The 18,847-nt window shown below is 49.0% G+C and overlaps 1 protein-coding gene across 2 annotated transcripts in view; it reads right to left on the bottom strand.

Annotated features, from left to right (window-relative positions):
- Positions 1–7,560: 7,560 nt before the first annotated feature.
- The window catches only part of SLC38A5 (solute carrier family 38 member 5), a 73,363-nt gene continuing 62,076 nt past the window's right edge, over positions 7,561–18,847 (bottom strand). For both annotated transcript variants that reach the window (XM_048490930.1, XM_048490929.1), the window contains exons 12-16: positions 17,528–17,628; positions 15,705–15,829; positions 14,464–14,608; positions 10,920–11,023; positions 7,561–9,308 (exon numbers count right to left, since the gene is read on the bottom strand). In XM_048490930.1, coding sequence (XP_048346887.1) covers positions 9,204–9,308; positions 10,920–11,023; positions 14,464–14,608; positions 15,705–15,829; positions 17,528–17,628 — 580 coding nt within the window. In that variant the 3' untranslated portion in view covers positions 7,561–9,203. The remainder of the gene's footprint in view (positions 9,309–10,919; positions 11,024–14,463; positions 14,609–15,704; positions 15,830–17,527; positions 17,629–18,847) is intronic.

Genomic DNA, 18,847 nt, shown 5'->3' on the forward strand with positions numbered 1-18,847 from the left:
CCCACAGGGAACTTCCGTGTTGTGAGGGCTTTTTGACAGGAAGCTCAGAAACCACCGAGACAGAGATAGAAGGAGCCGGGTTCCTCCTTTGCTTCAAAATCCCAGCAGCACCCAATGCTGAGCGAGACAGAGGGGTAAACAGGCATCAGGCTGGCATAAGTTTGTCGGTTGAACAAATGGTCTAATTTAGCCAAAATCCATGTTTTGCGCTGAGATTTCTGTGTTCAAAATAAATTCTGACACTTCTGAAAAGATAGCATAACGTTTATTTATTTTGCTTCAAGACACTCTGTGCATGTGCTATATTCTTAATATTCTGGAACTTAGCAGTGGGACAGTGAGAGACATGCGGGTGGATCGGGAGTAGAGGAATCTATGGATAACTACACACCCAGTTGTGGAAAAGGGCCTCCTGCAGAGGGACAAAGGAGAAATGCCTTTTCAACAAGTGTTTTTTCTGATTCCCTAGGAATCAGATTTCCGAGTGTAACTTTCACAACAGCCAAATCAACTTCAGAAGCTGAGCACCTGAAAGCAGGTACAAAATTCTGTACAAAATTCTCCCTGTTGTGCCAAACGCAGACCTGAGCAAAGGACAGACTGTAAAGGCAAAATTGAGGTGACTGTCAGGAAGGCAGACTAGAAAGGGAACTACTTTAAAAATGCAGAAGTGGTTTGGCATCTGAACAAGCTGTTGAAACACCTTCTTGAATACACAGGTATTCTCTGTCTCCCTCTCAATTGTGGGGGATCAAGCGGGAAAGTGGGGGGAAAACACGTTGGACACTTCCTCACCAATCAATACCCTACACTGGCCGTTACCAGTTCACTTCATCCCATACACAAAAACATACACACGTTAAACATTTTTGCCACTTTTTCCAAGGTTATGCAAATATAGGAGCCAAGAACACCACTGCAGGGAAGAAGCTGTGGGAGGAATTATTACCTCATGCCCGCAATGTAACTCATACCCCAGACATACATGTATTTATTTGTATTTATACTCTGTCAAAACCCAAAGTAGTGGTGAGTAACCGCCACATTCCGCTGTTTAGTTTCTGGGGTTTTTTTAACCCATTCTGTATTAGCCCCGCCCCTAAGCTGTGTGTGTGGCAATTGGCTGGAAGTGAGCCAGGTGTGGTGATTGGCTGGAAGCGAGTCGTCACCGTCACAGCTAGTCTTTTACATAATAGGCATATCATCATGGGTGCACAAGCAGCCAATACAGGCTGAAATGCTACCAGATAGCTGTTTGGGAGGGAAGCAGGCAGCTCGAATCTCCTCCCCCCCGCCCCCCAAACATCATGAATTAAAGCTTTTGAAAGGTTTTCATGGCTGCTAAGTAAGGGAGGCAATGAAACTAGGAGCCGCAGGTCAAGCAATGCTTAAGCCACTATGCCACTAACTGCCTCAGAGACCACTTCTTCAAACAAGGGTAGGACAACACCAAAAATCCTGGAATGCAACTGTTTGTAGTGACACCTTCTAGGTCCTCTCAGAAAGCTGAGTGAACAAATTCTGTTCATTCTGGAGAAAGAGGTTTGTATGGAACCATTCAGTTGCCCAGGAAATCTGTTATTAACCCTTTTCCGCATGGATTTTCCCCATCTGTTCTGGCTCCAATACTGCTTCAGTTTACTCCTAATTTCTGCACACATTTGGGGGGCTTTAGTTTTTTCCCACCTGCAGAGGCGGAGCTACAAGGGGACCGGATGGTGTGCACTGCACCGGGCGCACCCCTGGGGGGGGGCAGCAAAAATTTCAGGGTTTTTTGTATTTTTTTGTGTTTTTCAGTTTGTGGCCTGCAGGGGGTGCAGTTTTTAGGCTAGCACAGGGGTAGGGAACCTTTAACACTCAAAGAGCCATTTGAACCCGTTTTCCACGGGAAAAGAAACACTTGGAGCCGCAAATAATTTTTGACATTTAAATTAAAGATAACACTGTATGTATTGGGTTTTTTTACCTTTTACTCCGCTCATTCTGAGAAGCGCATGGATGTGTCCACCCTGCTGCCTGCAGGGCGGGCAAGGATGGGGCCAGCAGCTCGGCCTCGCCGGCCGCCAGGAAAGCACCTGCCCCACTCAAACGGGGCGGGCGAGAGGGGAAGCCCGCGGCGTGGCTCAGCTGGCCGCGGGCAACTGGTGCGTCCACCCTGCTGGCTGCAGGGTGGGCAAGGATGAAGCCGGTGGATCAGCCTCACCGGCCGCCGGGAAAGCACCCGCCCCGCTCCAATGGGGCGGGCAAGAGGGGAAGCCCATGGCGCAGCCCAACCGGCCGTGGGCAGTTGGTGCGCCTGCCCTGCTACCTGCAGGGCGGTCAAGGATGGGGCTGGCGGCTCGGCTCGGGGAGCCGCAGTGCAAGGGCAGAAGAGCCGCATGCGGCTCTCGAGCCGCAGGCTCCCTACCCCTGGGCTAGCAGCATCAAAATTTCAGGGAGTTTTTGGGGGACTCTCCTGATGATACCATCCACGTTAGGTGCGATTTGGTTGAGGAGGTCCAAAATTATAGACTACAATGGGAGCTAATAGGAGATGGGGGCTACACCAGCCAGGTTTGGTGAAGTTTGGTTCAGGGGTCCAAAGTTATGGACCCCCTGAACCAAACTTCACCAAACCTGGCTGGTATAATCAGGAGAGTCACCTAAAGATACCATGAAATTATGATGCTGCTAGCCTAAAAACTGCACTCCCTGCAGTCCAAAAACTGACTGATTCACTGATTTTGTATTTTTACTAAAACATTTACTAAATTTTTACTAATTTTTTTTTACTAAAAATACAAAAACGAACTTGGGCCCGGGGGGGGGGGGGGGAGCAAAACTCAGATTTTGCACCAGGCTCCATTTCCCCTAGCTACGCCTCTGCCCACCCACTCTCTTGAAACCACTTTTTGTGTGTGTGAAGTGCCATGAAGTCATTTCTGTCTCATGGAGACCCTGTGAATCAAAATGTCCTGTCCTGAACAGCCTTGCTCAGGTGTTGGAAACTGTGGGTTATGGCTTCTTTTGTAGTCAATCCATCTCACGTTGGGTCTTCCTTTTTTCTTGCTGCCTTCAGCTTTTCCTAACATTATTGTCTTTTGTTGTGTCTCGTCTTCTCATAATGAGATCAAATCACAATAGCCTCAGTTTAGCCCATTTAGCTTCGAGGCACAGTTCAGGTTTGATTTCCCCGGCCTTTTTCTAGAAGCTGATTCTGAGCTGCCTCTTTTCCCTCAGACATAATTTTCCTGTTGGCTTTCTTTGTCCCTCCCACTTCCAGTCCAATTTCCAATGACTGGATTGTCATCATTGTCAAACCGTTCCCTGTCCCAGCCACACCCTGAAGAGGTTTTTTTGTTTTTGTTTTAAAAAAATGGCCCTAAAATTTCCATACATCAATATACAGTTGTAATGGTGAGTCAAGAAGTTTCTCTGAATGGCTAAGTGTCATTTTTAAAAAGTATCTCCTTCTATTGCTGAGCTATGCGTTTTTCCTTGTACCTCCATGAGGAAAGGGACTGGAGACTTATTTTTAAAAATAAATAAAAACTGGGAATTTGGAGAACTGGCATAGCCTACCAACACAATGGCCCCTTCCGCACACGCAAAATAATGTGTTTTCAAACCACTTTCACAACTGTTTGCAAGTGGATTTTGCCATTCCGCACAGCTTCAAAGAGCACTGAAAGCAGTTTGAAAGTGCATTATTCTGCATGTGCGGAATGAGCCAATGGTATATCAATATGGTGATATTGTTTTGCTTTTTTAAAAAATGCAGCCATGATGGCAATATATCAGTGGTGGCGAACCCTTGGCACTCCAGATGTTATGGACTACAATTCCCATCAGCCCCTGCCAGCATGACCAATTGGCTGATGACCGGGGGCTGATGGGAATTGTAGTCCATAACATCTGGAGTGCCAAAGGTTCGCCACCACTGCGATGTATCAATATAAGCATATGCAACAAGTAGGGTGTGCCACCAACGACGACAACGACCCTCCCTGTAGAATCTTACAACCAAGTGAACATTTACATGCTGCCTAAACAGGTACGAATATATGTGTGTGTGTGTGTGTGTGTAACAGCATACTACTGTCTCCATCAGCAGAACAGAATTAGAGTCCTGCAGCACATTAAAGACAAACAAAATAGGCTTCTGTGAGTCAGCAAGTATTTTTTTATTGAATTCCAACATTATACAAATACTGTGTCCTTACATCAACTTCACATTTGGAATTTGTGTTCCCTCCTCCCTTAAAACCAAGCCCCCGCCCAAAGCAGAATCCGAGCCCTTGAGTACGTGTGCAAAGCTATCCTGAGGTTTTCACAGACTGCAAAAGAGGAAGGAAAAAAATGAGGCCATACGAGAAAGGTGCAGAGTAAGCAGGTTTGAGAAATATGCCTGCCATTTTGGGAAAACCTGAATGGGTGTGTGTGTGTGCAAAAGATGCTTGGGGAAACAGAACATCCATCCCAGATATTTACTCAGCCAGCTGTCTCACCTAGAACTCCAACTGTGTATAGTTGCAGTTTCAATTAGGGAGGCTGCGAATTTTGCTGTTGACATCCTGGATGGTTGGACTCATTCTGTTTGAAGGTCTTGGGCCGAAGTGAATGGATCATCTGGCCTATTTGGCTTATTCCGAACATCTGTCAATGCCTGTCGATCAGATTTGAACTGGTTCTTTTTCCAAAACCGCGCATGCTCAGACGGTGCGGATTCAAACCGACTGGCAGCGGCCAGTGTCACTAGGGATTGCTTAGATAAACACGAAGGGTTTGGAATTTATTGGCAGGATTGATTTATGAGTGATTTATATGATCTGTGACTATTTAACTGTATATTTAAATAACTGCCATTTCAGAGTAGAGAAGCAAGGACGGAGGCCCGTAGGACTCAATCGGGCTGTGCAAGAACGTGTGTGCACAAAAAAGTCTATTGTGCTGACGGGCCAAAGAGCCTCGGGTGGATCGACAAACAGTCGAACTGATAATTAAAAACCATCTCTCTCTGTTCCAGGCCAGCAAACAGATCAGGAGCAGAATCAACAGGCATCTGAGCACCTGTAGTTTTAATCCCAGCCAGTCTGTTTGTGTGGCTTGATTAGGGGTGGGAGGACATTCGTTTGCCATTGCAAAAGAATGGCAATAGATTTATGCCTCTCTATGTTTGGAGATGGACGGTGAGTGGAGCAAGATCTGAGCGGGAGAGCAGGTGGGGGCACTTGGGAAAATGCCCGGCCATCTTTTTTGACACCCAAAGAAAGCACTGGTGTTTTTATTTATTTACACATCACTATTCTCAAGAATGGGGGGGAAGGTGGCAGAGCCTAACCCAACCTCATCAGATCCTGGAAACTAAGCAAGGTTTGATGCTTGCATGGGAGACCACCACCGACGGCTCTGCAGAAGCCAATGGCAAACTACCTCTGCTTCTCACTCTCCTTGAAAGCCTCTCTCTGGGGTTGCCACATGCTGGTTGCAACTTGACAATGATAGCACTCATATACTTTTTCTCCCCAGGGGGAACCCAAAGTGACTTATGTCGGGAGGCCTGTTTATTATGGGGTTTGCTTTTGCTGCTTTCTGGCGGTCGAGGGTGGTGGAATGGGTTAATTGCATTTCTATTACATTTGTGATAAGAGGGGGGGGGGAGCTCTTATTAAAGCAAATGAGAATGGGAAAAACAACGTTTCCCAGCCCCTTCTATTTATTTTCTACACGGAACAATCAATGCTGAGTCGCACCAACAACCCCACATGCTGTACAGCCGCCAGGGTTCACCTGAATGCTGCCTAGGATTGGACACATTTTGCTCTATGGAAGATCTGCCTCTCTGCAAAAGAGTTCTTTAACCTTTAACAGAGGTCATTTTGGGCACACAACATACGCTAACAGCCAGCATGGAGTGACAGTTAATGTGTCGAACTAACAAAACAAAACACTTGACCATTCGCTGCCCTTTGATGTTATCACCTCTAACTGGCCATCCAGCCCGAAGCTCCCATGAATGCCGTTGCAAGAATGCCAACCGATACCAAGAGACACAGTTGTGGCTCCGTGGATCAAACTCTAGGGGAAGCAACGGCATTTTGAAAAAAGTAGGCAAGAAAGAGGGAGCTACAGAATATTCAAGAATGGGAACAGAAGAAATCTGGTGTACTTATTCTGTGAAGCACTTTCACGGCTGATGAGGTCAGTGCCATAAATTAAATCTGTGTAATGTTATTTGGAATTAAAAGCTGAGTGGAAGATTAACTCCCTGACAAATGGGAATAACGATGTGGATTTGTTGTGTTGTCCTAGGAGAGACGAGTTTGGGCTCAGATGATTGTCACCCTTGCTTTAATATTGAGGGGCGCTCCTCCCTTATACTCAGTGTCATTTGCTCCCAGTTGGGAAATTTGTGGGGGTTTGGGGGTGAAGTCTGAAGAGGGTTGGAGTTTAGGAAGGGGGGGGGGAATTCAGTGGGGTATAATGCCACCCTCCAAAATAGCCATTTCTCCAGGGGCACTGACTTCTGTTGTCTGGAGGTCAGGTGTAGTTCCACGAGATATCCAGCCGCCACTGGAGATATCCACTTTGACTCTCTCAAGTGAGACTGTGGTGGTATCTTGACATGAACGGCCCTGTGTTCTGTGTGGTTCTGTGACCTTCTCAGATTGGCCTTGAGAAATGGGAAGAGATAGTGTGAGATCAGAATAGGAAGGTCTCCCTTCAGCCATTTTGCCTCACAAACTACCCCACCCAAGCTTAGAGGTCTTAGGGCAGAAAATGAGACACAGGCCTAGGCTGCTGTGACTATTGCCCATGAACCTGGAGTTACGTCACCAACCCATGCACCAGGGCAAGATTTCAACCTTTCTCCTAAAATTAAGCTGCATTGGGGGGGGGGGGGGCGGCGGCGGCGTTCTGCTGATATGGCCTACCTCAGCTGATTGTGTGGAGGTATTTTCCATAGACATTGGCATGAATGTGGAATATATGCTCTTTGTGGTACACACGCCTTATCCATAAGTGTCACACTCATCCAAAATATTAGTTTTTTGATCACATGAATGGTTAGAGAGATCCCCCACCCATGCAACAAGAGTCGTGTTTCTTAAACAGGACTGAATCCAGTAACACTGAGCAGCAGAGGTGTAGCTAGGAAAATGGTGCCTGGTGCAACATTTGAGTTTTGCGCACCGCACCACCTCACACCCCCCACCCCTGGTCGTTTGTGGTTTTTGTATTTTTAGTGTTTTTCCAGTTTTGGCCTGCAGGAAGCGCAGTTTTTAGGCTAGTAGCACCAAAATTTCAGGGTATCTTTAGGAGACTCTCCTGATGATACCTCCCAGGTTTGGTAAAGTGTGGTTCATGGGGTCCAAAGGTGGAGCCCCCATCTCCTTTTAACTTCCATTAGAAACAATGGGGGATGGGGTACCCCCTTTGGGAGTCCATAACTTTGGACCCCCTGTACTAAACCTCACCAAACCCGGGTGGTATAATCAGGAGAGACTCCTAAAGATACACTGAAATTTTGGTGCTGCTAGCCTAAAAACTGCACCCCCTGCAGCCCAGAAAATGAAAAAACACAAAAAAATTACAAAATCGGCAAACCTGAATTTTTGTGCCGCCCCCCCCCCCCCAGGTGCACGTCTGGTGCAAAGCGCACCCCCAGTCCCCTTGGAGCTTCACCTCTGCTGAGCAGTTTCTGTCTATGGATGATATGGGAATAAATGATGGAAGGTTGTGTCCAAAGCAACACCAGAAAGCAACACTGCTTTCTCTCAGGACCAGAAGGCAGTACAGTACTATAGCTATACTCTGTCTCAGATAAAGGTGTTTGTTCAGTCAGTTGAGGTGCAACGGTTGAGAAAATCACATGCTTCCGCATTAGAATATAGTCCCGAATGAATATGAGAATTATCAATCATTCTTGCGGGCTGCTTTTGTCAAAACCATTATTTTGTGCATTATTGAACATGGCACTATGATACAAGAACATTTATAGTTCATTGAATGACTATCATCAAACTTTCGAATGAATGGCTGGAGCTTGATGAGGTAGGCACTAGGACCCAGGCGGAGCGCATTCTACAACAAAGAAGGTCTGGCATGCTGAGTTCTAACATCTTTTTGTGAGACACAGTATAGAAGGAAACTTTTCTGGATGACCCCAGGTTAACATATAACTTCACTTCGAGAAAGGACCCTCCACCAATATATCTACATTTTCCACCTCAGAACTCATGTTTCAAAAGTTCCTTCTGAAATTTGACACCCCGTTCCCCTTCTAGAGCTGAGAACTAAGCCAAGCACAGGGCCTGCTCACCCTCCCATTTGAACACCCTGGGCCGCCTTCTCTGCCAGAGGAAACTAGGAAACTTGATGCAAATCATGTAGGCCCCAGAATGTTTACGCTGCAGTCTTTGGTCTGGTAGCCAGGTCCAAATTAAATACCAACAAATAAATTAGATTGTCCACTAAGGGCACTGTTGTCTTGTGCCATTCCCCAAGTTGGGGGCCAGTACCCCCAAGGCACAGCTGGTGCAACGGTCCCCTGTCTGCTACCAGGCAGAGGGATAAAAGACAAGCAAATGGAGGCTGGGGCCACGGTAATGTTAAGGCCAGAGCCCTGCTGCTTCCACGCTGAACGACGGGAAGACAACTAAGCGCTGTTACTACAGAGACAGAAAAAAGCAGGACCAGTCAGGGATTATTTCTTGAATGGGGGAAGAGAAAGAGCAAGTGTTGAAAGACTGTCCTGTGGCACCGGACAGTACACAAACCCACACGGTTTTGTCGAGACAAACAATGCAGTAACAGTATCATATTGCCAGGGATGAGAGAAAATGAGGGGGAAATCTGTGGTTACCACAGACTCCAGAAGGCACTCGGCAGTCGACTGTGTGATCATAGCACCAATGGCAACCAATGAGGAGAGATGACGCTGCGTCCGGGCAACAGGGTTGCTTGTCTTCTGATCGGCTGTTTCACGGCCACTGGAGCCTGGGCGGCCTTCAGAGAAGCTCCTGGTGCTGCTCCAGGGCCCTTGTGCAACCGCCATGGTAACACGGGGTGCCGCTGAATACTTCCCCCACAGTGAAGGGCGGCGGCGGCATCTCCAGGATGAACAAGGATACACAAGAGTTGGTGGTGCTCTCTCCCCGGCACTGAAGGATTCTCCCTGGTTGGAACCACTCCACTGTGTCTCTTGGGGGTACAAGAGGGGGTTAGTGCCCTCCGATGCTGTTCTTCCCTGTCGTCACCCAATCAGCAATGATGAAACTGAGACTCATCACCATGAAAATGAAGCCAAGGGCAGCGAAACAGGCGGCCTAGAAGGAGGAGGAAGAAACAGCGAAACCTGAAGAAATTCTCAAACTGGGATGGAGGGTTGTGATGCCGTGGATCGCCACTGTCACTGGGATGTCACAAGGCTCAAAGAAGAAGGAGAGTTTGGATTTATATCCCCCCTTTCTCTCCTGCAGGAGACTCAAAGGGGCTTACAATCTCCTTGCCCTTCCCCCCTCACAACAAACACCCTGTGAGGTGGGTGGGGCTGAGAGAGCTCCGAGAAGCTGTGACTAGCCCAAGGTCACCCAGCTGGTGTGTGTTGGAGTGCACAGGCTAATCTGAATTCCCCAGATAAGCCTCCATAGCACAAGGGGCAGAGCGGGGAATCAAACCCGGTTCCTCCAGATTAGAGTGCACCTGCTCTTAACCACTACACCACTGCTACTCCCTGAGTGGCCTGAGCGGAGAGTGACGGCTCTGCCCTTCCCCCATGTTCAGCCTGGGCAAAGTTGACTGAAACCGCCATATTCCTCCCTCCCTCCCTGCCTCCCCATTCTCTTCTTCCTCGCCTTGCACCCCCATTCTTTCCCAGGAGTCAAACTCGTTCCAAGCCACCAGCAATATGGGAGGAGATGCCCATTGACTTCTAATGACCTTGGTTGTCTCAGAACAATCTCGGCCCCACCTACCTCACAAGATGCCAGTTGTGTGTGAGGGGAAAGAAAGACATAGTAAGCCGCTATGAGATTCCTTGAGGTAGAGAAAAGCGGGGTATAAAAACCAACTCTGCCCAAATTCCCACTGAAAATTTAATCTAGATACAACCAAGTTTCAAAAGAATCAGCACCTTTTCATCCAGGTTCCAACATCCTCACTGCAGCGTGTTTCTAGTGAAGACATCCAGACCTGCCCGGGTGGGGGGTGTGGGGTGTGTGTGTGTGTGCGCGTGCGCGTGCGCCTGCTGTCAGGGGTGCAATTGTTAAGCTAGCAGCAGCAAAATTTCAGAGTACCTTTAGGAGACTCTCCTGATGATACCACCCAGGCTTGGTGAAGTTTGGTTCAGGGGGGCCAAAGTTATGGACCCTCAAATGTGTAGCCCCCATCTCCTATTAGCTCCCATTGGAAATAATGGGGGATGGGGCACCCCCTTTGGGAGTCCATAGCTTTGGATCCCCTGGACCAAACTTCACAAAACCTGGGTGGTATCAGTAGGAGACTATGCTGATGATATCACCCAAGTTTGGTGAAGTGTGGTTCATGGGGGCCAAAGTTATGGACTTTCAAATGTGTAGCCCCCATCTCCTATTAGCTCCCATTGTAGTGTTTTGTCAAAAAGGTGCATATACAAGCAGGTCCAGGAAAATCCCATGATTGGGGGTGGGGAGCGGGGAAGTGTCAGAAACGGGACTGATCTGTGTTCCACGGTTCGACAGTGGGGAGATCGCGAGGAAACCTGGATATTTTGGGTGACTATCCCAGGATTAATCACCAGTGAGGATATCGCCTCTTCTTCCTCTTTTAATCCACATCCGAGTTTGTTACCCCACTCCTGCACATGAAGCCTGTTGGGTGACTTTGCTCTACCACTGGCTCACAGCCCCTCCTTTGGCACCGAACCTGCTTTTCTGCTCCCTCCCCACAGCATCAAGTACCTGGATTTTAGACCTGGATAGCAGCGACTCTTTCTCATTGGGGATGAGGCGGATGTAGAAGATGCTGGGAAGGATGAAGATGAGGCTGGGGGCTGAAGTCGCTCCTGAGGAAAAGAAGAACACGGCAGAAGATGACATTCCTGGACGCAGCTGTACCCACCTTTTCAGCCATGAGGAAAAACGGGGTTGCAACCTGGGAGCGCCTTTTTATGGTGGGGGGGGGGGCATGTCTTGTCACGTCCTCCCCTCTGGCAAACTGTGGCCAATCGTGATGCTTGAATGTCCAGAGGGAAACCTCTGAGAGAGTTCGCATTCCCTCGGGAGAGTGTCAGACCCCCCCCCCCCCGCGTAGTCTGTGCCCCTCAACGCTCGCTTTCCACAAATTGTGTAAAACGGAAAGAGGAGTTTTTTTCATAGATAAATAGGACTGTACTGTAATTAAACGGTCAGAAAGTTGCACTGGTAAAGGTGTCCTCTGCTGCTGTATTTCTGCCTATCACTTTAAGTATTTATTTATTTATTTATTTATTCATTCATTCATTCATTCATTCATTCATTCATTCATTCATTCACTCACTCGATTTGGTAAACCGCCCTACCCCCAAAGGGCTCAGGGCGGTGCACAACAAACAACAATACAATAAAACAAATCGAATAACCCCAGTTAAAATACAAAACCTTAAAACTATAAAACTACGGCAGCAGTAGTAGCCTTCAATAAATAATTTGATTAATAATAGAAGATGTCTGGCACCCAACCCCAGTGATCAAACCCTGGGAAGTATCCTCCAGACTAGATAGTTTTTACTTAACGTATCATGTTTAAATGCTCACGTTCTATTCCAGCTCACTTGGAGATTTGTTTGTTTTCAGATTTCTGTCGTCCTGCTGCCCTATTTGTTGGGGGTCCCGCCCTGTCGACTGCACTCGACCTGCACTCTTTAATGTCTTTTTAAAAAATTAAACTTCTACCCCGTCCGATTCAGGTCGGGGTCAGGTCGGCTTACATTCAGAGGTTAGAAGCCCGGTACAAGGTACATCAAATCAAAACATTACACAACTCTAAAAAAAGTTTTTATGTTTTGAAGTCAGATGTTTTTATGTAAATTCTTAAAAATAATTCATATGCAATAAGCCCAAGCCTAGGTATCTATCTCCCATTGCTATCTGTTCCTTTTCATTGTGGGGGGAGAAAAGGTGTGTGTGGAGGGGGGGGGGAGAGCAGATGCACCAGATGGGAAAGCACAGATGGTACTGATGATGTTAGTATGGATATATGAATGTGGATATTTGGGGCTGGCTATTTCAGATGGAAGGCACAAATCACGGGATGGCCTCAACCAAAGGCCCGGTGGAGCATCTGTCTTTCAGGCCCTGCGGAACTGATTTAAGGTCCCGCAGGGCTGTGGTGTCAGCTGGCAGAGTTAAGAACATAAGAACATAAGAAAGAGCCTGCTGGATCAGACCAGAGTCCATCTAGTCCAGCATTCTGCTACTCGCAGTGGCCCACCAGGTGCCTTTGGGAGCTCACATGCAGGATGTGAAAGCAATGGCCTGCTGCAGCTGTTGCTCCCGATCACCTGGTCTGTTAAGGCATTTGCAATCTGAGATCAAGGAAGATCAAGATTGGTAGCCATAGATCGACTTCTCCTCCATAAATCTGTCCAAGCCCCTTTTAAAGCTATCCAGGTTAGTGGCCATCACCACCTCCTGTGGCAGCATATTCCAAACACCAATCACACGTTGCGTGAAGAAGTGTTTCCTTTTATTAGTCCTAATTCTTCCCCCCAGCATTTTCAATGAATGCCCCCTGGTTCTAGTATTGTGAGAAAGAGAGAAAAATTTCTCTCTGTCAACATTTTCTACCCCATGCATAATTTTATAGACTTCAATCATATCCCCCCTCAGACGTCTCCTCTCCAAACTAAAGAGTCCCAAACGCTGCAGCCTCTCCTCATAAGGAAGGTGCTCCAGTCCCTCAATCATCCTCGTTGCCCTTCTCTGCACTTTCTCTATCTCTTCAATATCCTTTTTGAGATGTGGGGACCAGAACTGAACACAGTACTCCAAGTGCGGTCGCACCACGGCTTTATATAAGGGCATGACAATCCTTGCAGTTTTATTCTCAAAGTTCCACCAGGCCGAAAAAGCCCTGGTTCTGGTCAAGGCCAACCGGATATCCTTTGGGCCGGGGACAGTGGTGGGATTCAGCCAGTTCGGCCTGTTAGGGCGAACCGGTTGTTAAAAGCCTCCTTGCTCCCCCTCCCCTAGGAGAGAGAGCGACGGGGCTTTTAGCACCTCGGAGCCCAGGGCGGGGAGGAGAGACAAGCAGGGCAGCGTTTGGAGGGAGGTGGAACAGAGGGCTCTGGCTCAGCTCTCCTTCCTGCCCTGGGCTCTCCGGATGGGGAGGAGACTTGCCGAGCCGGGAAGCACTGCCCCCCCATGGGGGGTTGGCTGGCTGCAGATTGGGCTGTGCACTGGAAGGCCACCTAGGCAGGCTGCGCCATGGTGGCCTTCCCAGAGCGTGCTGCATGCCTATGGGCCAGTTGTGCTGTCCGGGGAGGGGCCTTTCTCCAGTCCAGGCACACGGCCCAATCTGCGGCCAGCCGGCCCCCCGCAGGGGCCTCTGGCAGCCGCCACCTCCCCCAGGCATCCTGGCTAATGCCAGAGAAAGGGCCCCTCCAGGCCACGCAGCTGGCTTCTAGGTGTGCGGCCTGCTCCAAGGCTGGCCGCCTCTGGCGGTCGGCAAACGAACCCTACCCCTTTGGTGGCCAATGTTGGAATCTCCCTGTAAGTAAAGCGCCCAGAAGAGCATTAAAACATGCTCTGGAAAAGGCCCAGTGAAATTTGGAAATAGTAATAGAAGTTAAAGATGGGACAGTAGCAAGTCCCATTCGTGTTTTTAATGGTCTGTATAGGCCAATTATGCAGGAGGCCCCCATGGGGCACTGGCAACTGAACCCCAGTGCAGCAAACTTCCTTCTACTGATGGGCAAGGAGGTTGCCACATGCGGGGAGCAGAAGTGGTGTGCGGCAAACTTCCTTCTACTGACATACAAGGAGGTTGCCATGCACCTACTGCTCTTGCTCTTAGCTTTCCCCACGGAAAGCAAGAGCACGTCAGGCACATACCTGATGCCGCAGTGGGGCAGAGAGGAGGTCAGCTCCCCTGTCCATAAGAACATAAGAACAAGCCAGCTGGATCAGACCAGAGTCCATCTAGTCCAGCTCTCTGCTACTTGCAGTGGCCCACCAGGTGCCTTTGGGAGCTCACATGCAGGATGTGAAAGCAATGGCCTTCTGCGGCTGTCCATAACTGACAATAGAGTTGGGAGCAGAGCCATTTCGTTTTGCAACGCCATATCCAAAAAGTGTGGGTGATCCTCATTTTTTGCTTTCTGAAGTCCCATTTCTAAGAGTTGGTCTGAGGCTAGGCCAGTGGAATAAATATATTTTTCTGGGATGTTTTTGTAAGCCGCTTAATGTCCCCTGTGAGGAGCCTAAATGAATAGACCACGTAGCCAGGAATGCGGCGCCTACTTACCAATGACTCCAAAGATATCCTTGATGTTCGGCACAAAGATGACAAGGAGGTTGACCAACACGAGGAGGCAGGTGGCGATGATGACGTGGCGGAGCCAGCTGAAGTCCTTATTGTGGAAAAGCAGCTGCTGGATGGCCCTGCGGATCTACAGGGGGACAAGCATGGACGTGAGCCAAGCGGGTCGAGCGACAACCAAGGCTTCCCCACCCACTGCCCAAACGACGGCTGCCAGCAGCGGTGCGCAGACGCAAGGAGAGATCCCCTCCCACGGTCCATTAGAGAACCTGCATGAAACAATTTCAAAGGCTTTGCTTGGCAGAACTGTCCACAGCAGCCGAGCTCTCCAGCAGTACACAAGCGGAAGAAACGTCACCAGGCTGGGCACAGGCAGCCTCTACAACAGTGATGGCGAACCTTTTTGAGACCGAGTGCCCAAATTGCAACCCAAACCCCACTTATTTATTGCAAAGTGCCAACCCGGTAATTTAACCTGAATGCTGGGGTTTTAGTTTAGAAAAAACTGGTTGGCTCCCTCTTCCTCCACCCCACACGTTCAAGCAGGGGCCAGCCTGCTCTAGCCTCCAGCAAGTCCCGCCCGCACCACTCTGTGCCTCTCTAGCATCTCTGCCTCCTCTGCGCCCCTACCCCTCAGGCAGCAGCCACTCGGAGCACAGGCACCAGGCGCACCAGCCGAGTCCTCCCTGCTCACCGCAGTGCGCACACATCGTGTTCAGTGACCCAGGCCAGCCTAGATGTGGGGGGGGGGGGGATTTTCCGCCCCCCACATGATGAACTCTGTGTGTGCATGCCCAGAGAGAGGGCTCCGAGTGCCACCTCTGGCACCCGTGCCATAGGTTCGCCATCACTGCTCTACAATGTCTTTCTCGTGTCTTACAGCGCTCAGAAACTGCTTACCAACATTTGGAGCAAGTGGAAAAACAGCTCAGGACACACTGGGTTTAACTGACTGCTGCTCCCCCCCCCCCCCCCCACATTCTGCTTGTGCAAAGACTGCACCATTTGAGGAATCTGAAAACTTGCTCTGATTCCGTGATATTTTGGTTGATTCTAATCAAAAGGAGCTACACCACTAGCTTTGTCCCACGTCTGCCCCTGACTCTGGGATCAACTAAGAAAGGAAAGGAAGGCTGACTAGGGAAGGGCTCTTTTGCTTGGGACACAAATCAGCAGGGCGGCCATTCAGTGCTACACGTGGGGGAGAGAGAGTGATTTTCTCTTACTGGGAACAGAACCACAGGCACCGTCAGCGTCACCGCAAGGAGGACCGCCAGCCGCACACTGAGGATAAGCTGATCCAGGGGGTCCACTTTGATGTAAGTGTGCAACATTTCAGCTTCCACAAACCCTGCCAGAAAGCAGAAAAGTCACATCTGAGCAATGGAGAGGGAAGGGGGAGGAACACCTACATTTTAAATTTAGAAGGCTTCTCTTCCCTCTCTGCCTTCTGTAGGCAAACAAAAGCCAATTATGCACAACAGGTCTGCTGTGTAATGGAGGTGAATGTCCGTCGCAGCAAGATTTTTTTGTACAGATATATTTTCTGGAGCCCCACTTTCACTTCCCATTCTCCCCGCGGCAACAAGTGAGACCAATTCTGGCATGATTTTAATTGCTTCACTGCCACGGCGGGGCAGATTTGCCAGTAAGCACAACTTTGCCTCAGACATCTTCCCTCTGCCCGCAGCCAGCCTGCCTAGCTTTACACTGCTGTCCATGCTTTGCATCTCGACCCGCCCCCCTCTTTCCAGCTTCTCTAAATGATGATACCAAGATATTGGTATCTCAATGTAACAACAACAGACAGGGCTTTTCCAAGGAGTAGTCCAAACAGGGTCTCTTTTTGGCTCCACCTCACCTCCCTTGCTCTACTTCCACTCTCCCTGATGAATGGGACAGCTTTTAAAAACTTTATTTCAAACCAGCCTTTCTTTTGAAACAAGCCTCTCTCTTCACTGCCAGGGCAGCAGCAGCACAAAAGAGAGAGAGAGAGAGAGAGAGATCTGTGCCTTTAAGACTGATTTGATGGGCGGAGTTAAGAAAACTTACAGTAACCCTGTTAATTTAAGAGCTAGCAGAGATCAGTAGACAAAACTATGTCTATGTTGCATAAAACTATGTTTCAGGCTGCGGGCTGCCTCCTCACGTGTAAACAGAGAAATGAAAGGAGACACCATTACAAGCCTGCTGCACGTGAATAGCCCCAAGATAAGTCTTCCATGCATAACAGGCCAAAGAGGTGCATAAACAAAACAGGGGAACAAACTTAACCCTATAAAACTAGAATTAAGTACTTATAGGGTCAAGAAATTGTTGAAGGGGCCACTAAATATAAAACTACTATCAAAAACATATATTTATTACAAATTAAAATAACTTATGTTTAGGCTACTATGGGTATTTTACTAGATGATTTTAATGTGTAATAGATGCATATGTGTGTTTGATACTTGGTAGTTTTATATTTAGTGGCCCCTTAAATAATTTCCTGACCTTCTAGGCAAAAGATGTACCCTCACAGCTGTCACCCGGTCGCCTGTACGGCAGAAGCTTTCCAGGGATGGAAACCTGGAAAATGGTGTTGCTGATGTTGTGATGTCATTTCCAGGTTAAAACCCTGAAGTGACATCACCCTCATCCCTCTAGGAATTCCACAAATCTCTATGGCACAAAGCCATAGAGATCAGTAGAATTCCTGGAGTAATGGTAGCCTGTGATGTCACTTACAGGGTTTCACCTAGAAATGACATCATGGAATCATGATGCCGTTTTTTTCCTCCCACGGCCACAATAATTAACAGCGGACAACTGGGTGCAGCAGCAGGGTGATTACACCCATTATCTGAAAAGTGGCAACTCTAGGTACCACAGAGGAGAAAATGGTATTGCCGTAAGATTTATGAGACCCTGAGGGAATAGGGCAGTGAAACCATATAATCCTGGTAGCTGAGGAGATGTTATCAGAAGTTAGCTCTCTTTTTCCTTTGCCTGAGAAAGAATGAAATGGCCTCCTCCCCTCTCACCTGATGAGAGTTTTATCCCTTACCATAAAAGGTGAGGTAGCCAAAGATGGCCGTCAGCAGGTACATTATAAACATGGCCAGGATGGAGAGGTTTGCAACATTCTGCATCCGACGCTTTGAAGCCCTAAGGAAGATACAGACAGGTCAGGCACATCCTTGCATGATAGAATCATAGAGTTGGAAGGGCCATACAGGCCTCAATGAAGATCAGTCAAAAGAACCCCTCACATGTGTTCCTCCAGCGGCTGCTTAAAGGCTGCCAGTGAGGGGGAGCTCAGGGCCTCCCTAGGAAGCTGACTCAACTGCTAAACGATGCTGACTGTATCTTTAAAAATTCTAATATCCAGCCAGTACCTTTCTGTCCGTAACATGAGCCCATTTTTGCAAGTCCTGTCCTCGGCTGCCAATAGGAACAGCTCCCTGCCCTCCTCAAAGAGACAGCCCTTCACAGACTTAATAGGAGCAATTGCCTTCCTTCCTTCCTTCCTTCCTTCCTCTCCCCTACCCCACCATTGGACATGTTTATCCCCACAGGCCAACACCTCTATAGATGGCTGATCTTTTGACATTTGATATACCAAATGCTATCCATGTGCATTTGATATTTTAAATGCTATTATATTTATATGTGTGCCCCCCGCCCCCCGACTGCATGGTGGCACGCCCTCCCAACTGTCTTTGCCAGGGCTGGCTCCTGTTCCTCTCTGGGAGAGTCACCCTCAAAGGCGGAGGGAGAAGAGGACAAGGCCAGATCCTCTCGCCCACGAGCAGGCAGGCTCCCCAGCTCTAGGGACCTCAGTCCGGCTTCCTCTTCCTGCCCTCCTTTACCGGGAACCAGCCCCTCACTTTCCTCCTCCTGACCCACCAGAGTCCCAGGGTTGGTGTCAGGCTCTTCCTTCCTCTGCCAGATGGGCGGCAGGGTCTGTCCCTTGCTCCTTCCTCCTGCTGCCATCACTACCCTCCCTCCAACCTGCTCCTTGGCTGCCTAGGAATGCCGAGGCCTCAGCAGCCGGGCTGCCAGGGCTATCAGCTGTGGCACCTGGCGCTGGTTTTCCCTGCCTCCATCTGGCTTGGATCTCTTCGGGGCAGTGGTCGGCTTCAGGCTTGTGGGTCCAGCTTTCTGCCCACCCCAACTTGTTCCTCCTGGGGCCCCCCCCCCCCCCCCCCCGCTGCTGTTCCTGGGTCATTTGCTTCTGGAGGTGGGCCCTCAACTGACACCCCCATGACTCTGAGGAAGAGGAGAGGTCAACAGTCTGTTTCATGCCAGGCGATGTGGCCGTCTCGGGACAATATGTATTGGACGCCCCCCTGAGTCCACTTCGGCAAGGAGAGCAGTGTATTAA

Source organism: Sphaerodactylus townsendi, linkage group LG03 (genome assembly GCF_021028975.2).
Source record: "Sphaerodactylus townsendi isolate TG3544 linkage group LG03, MPM_Stown_v2.3, whole genome shotgun sequence".
NCBI lineage: Eukaryota > Metazoa > Chordata > Lepidosauria > Squamata > Sphaerodactylidae > Sphaerodactylus > Sphaerodactylus townsendi.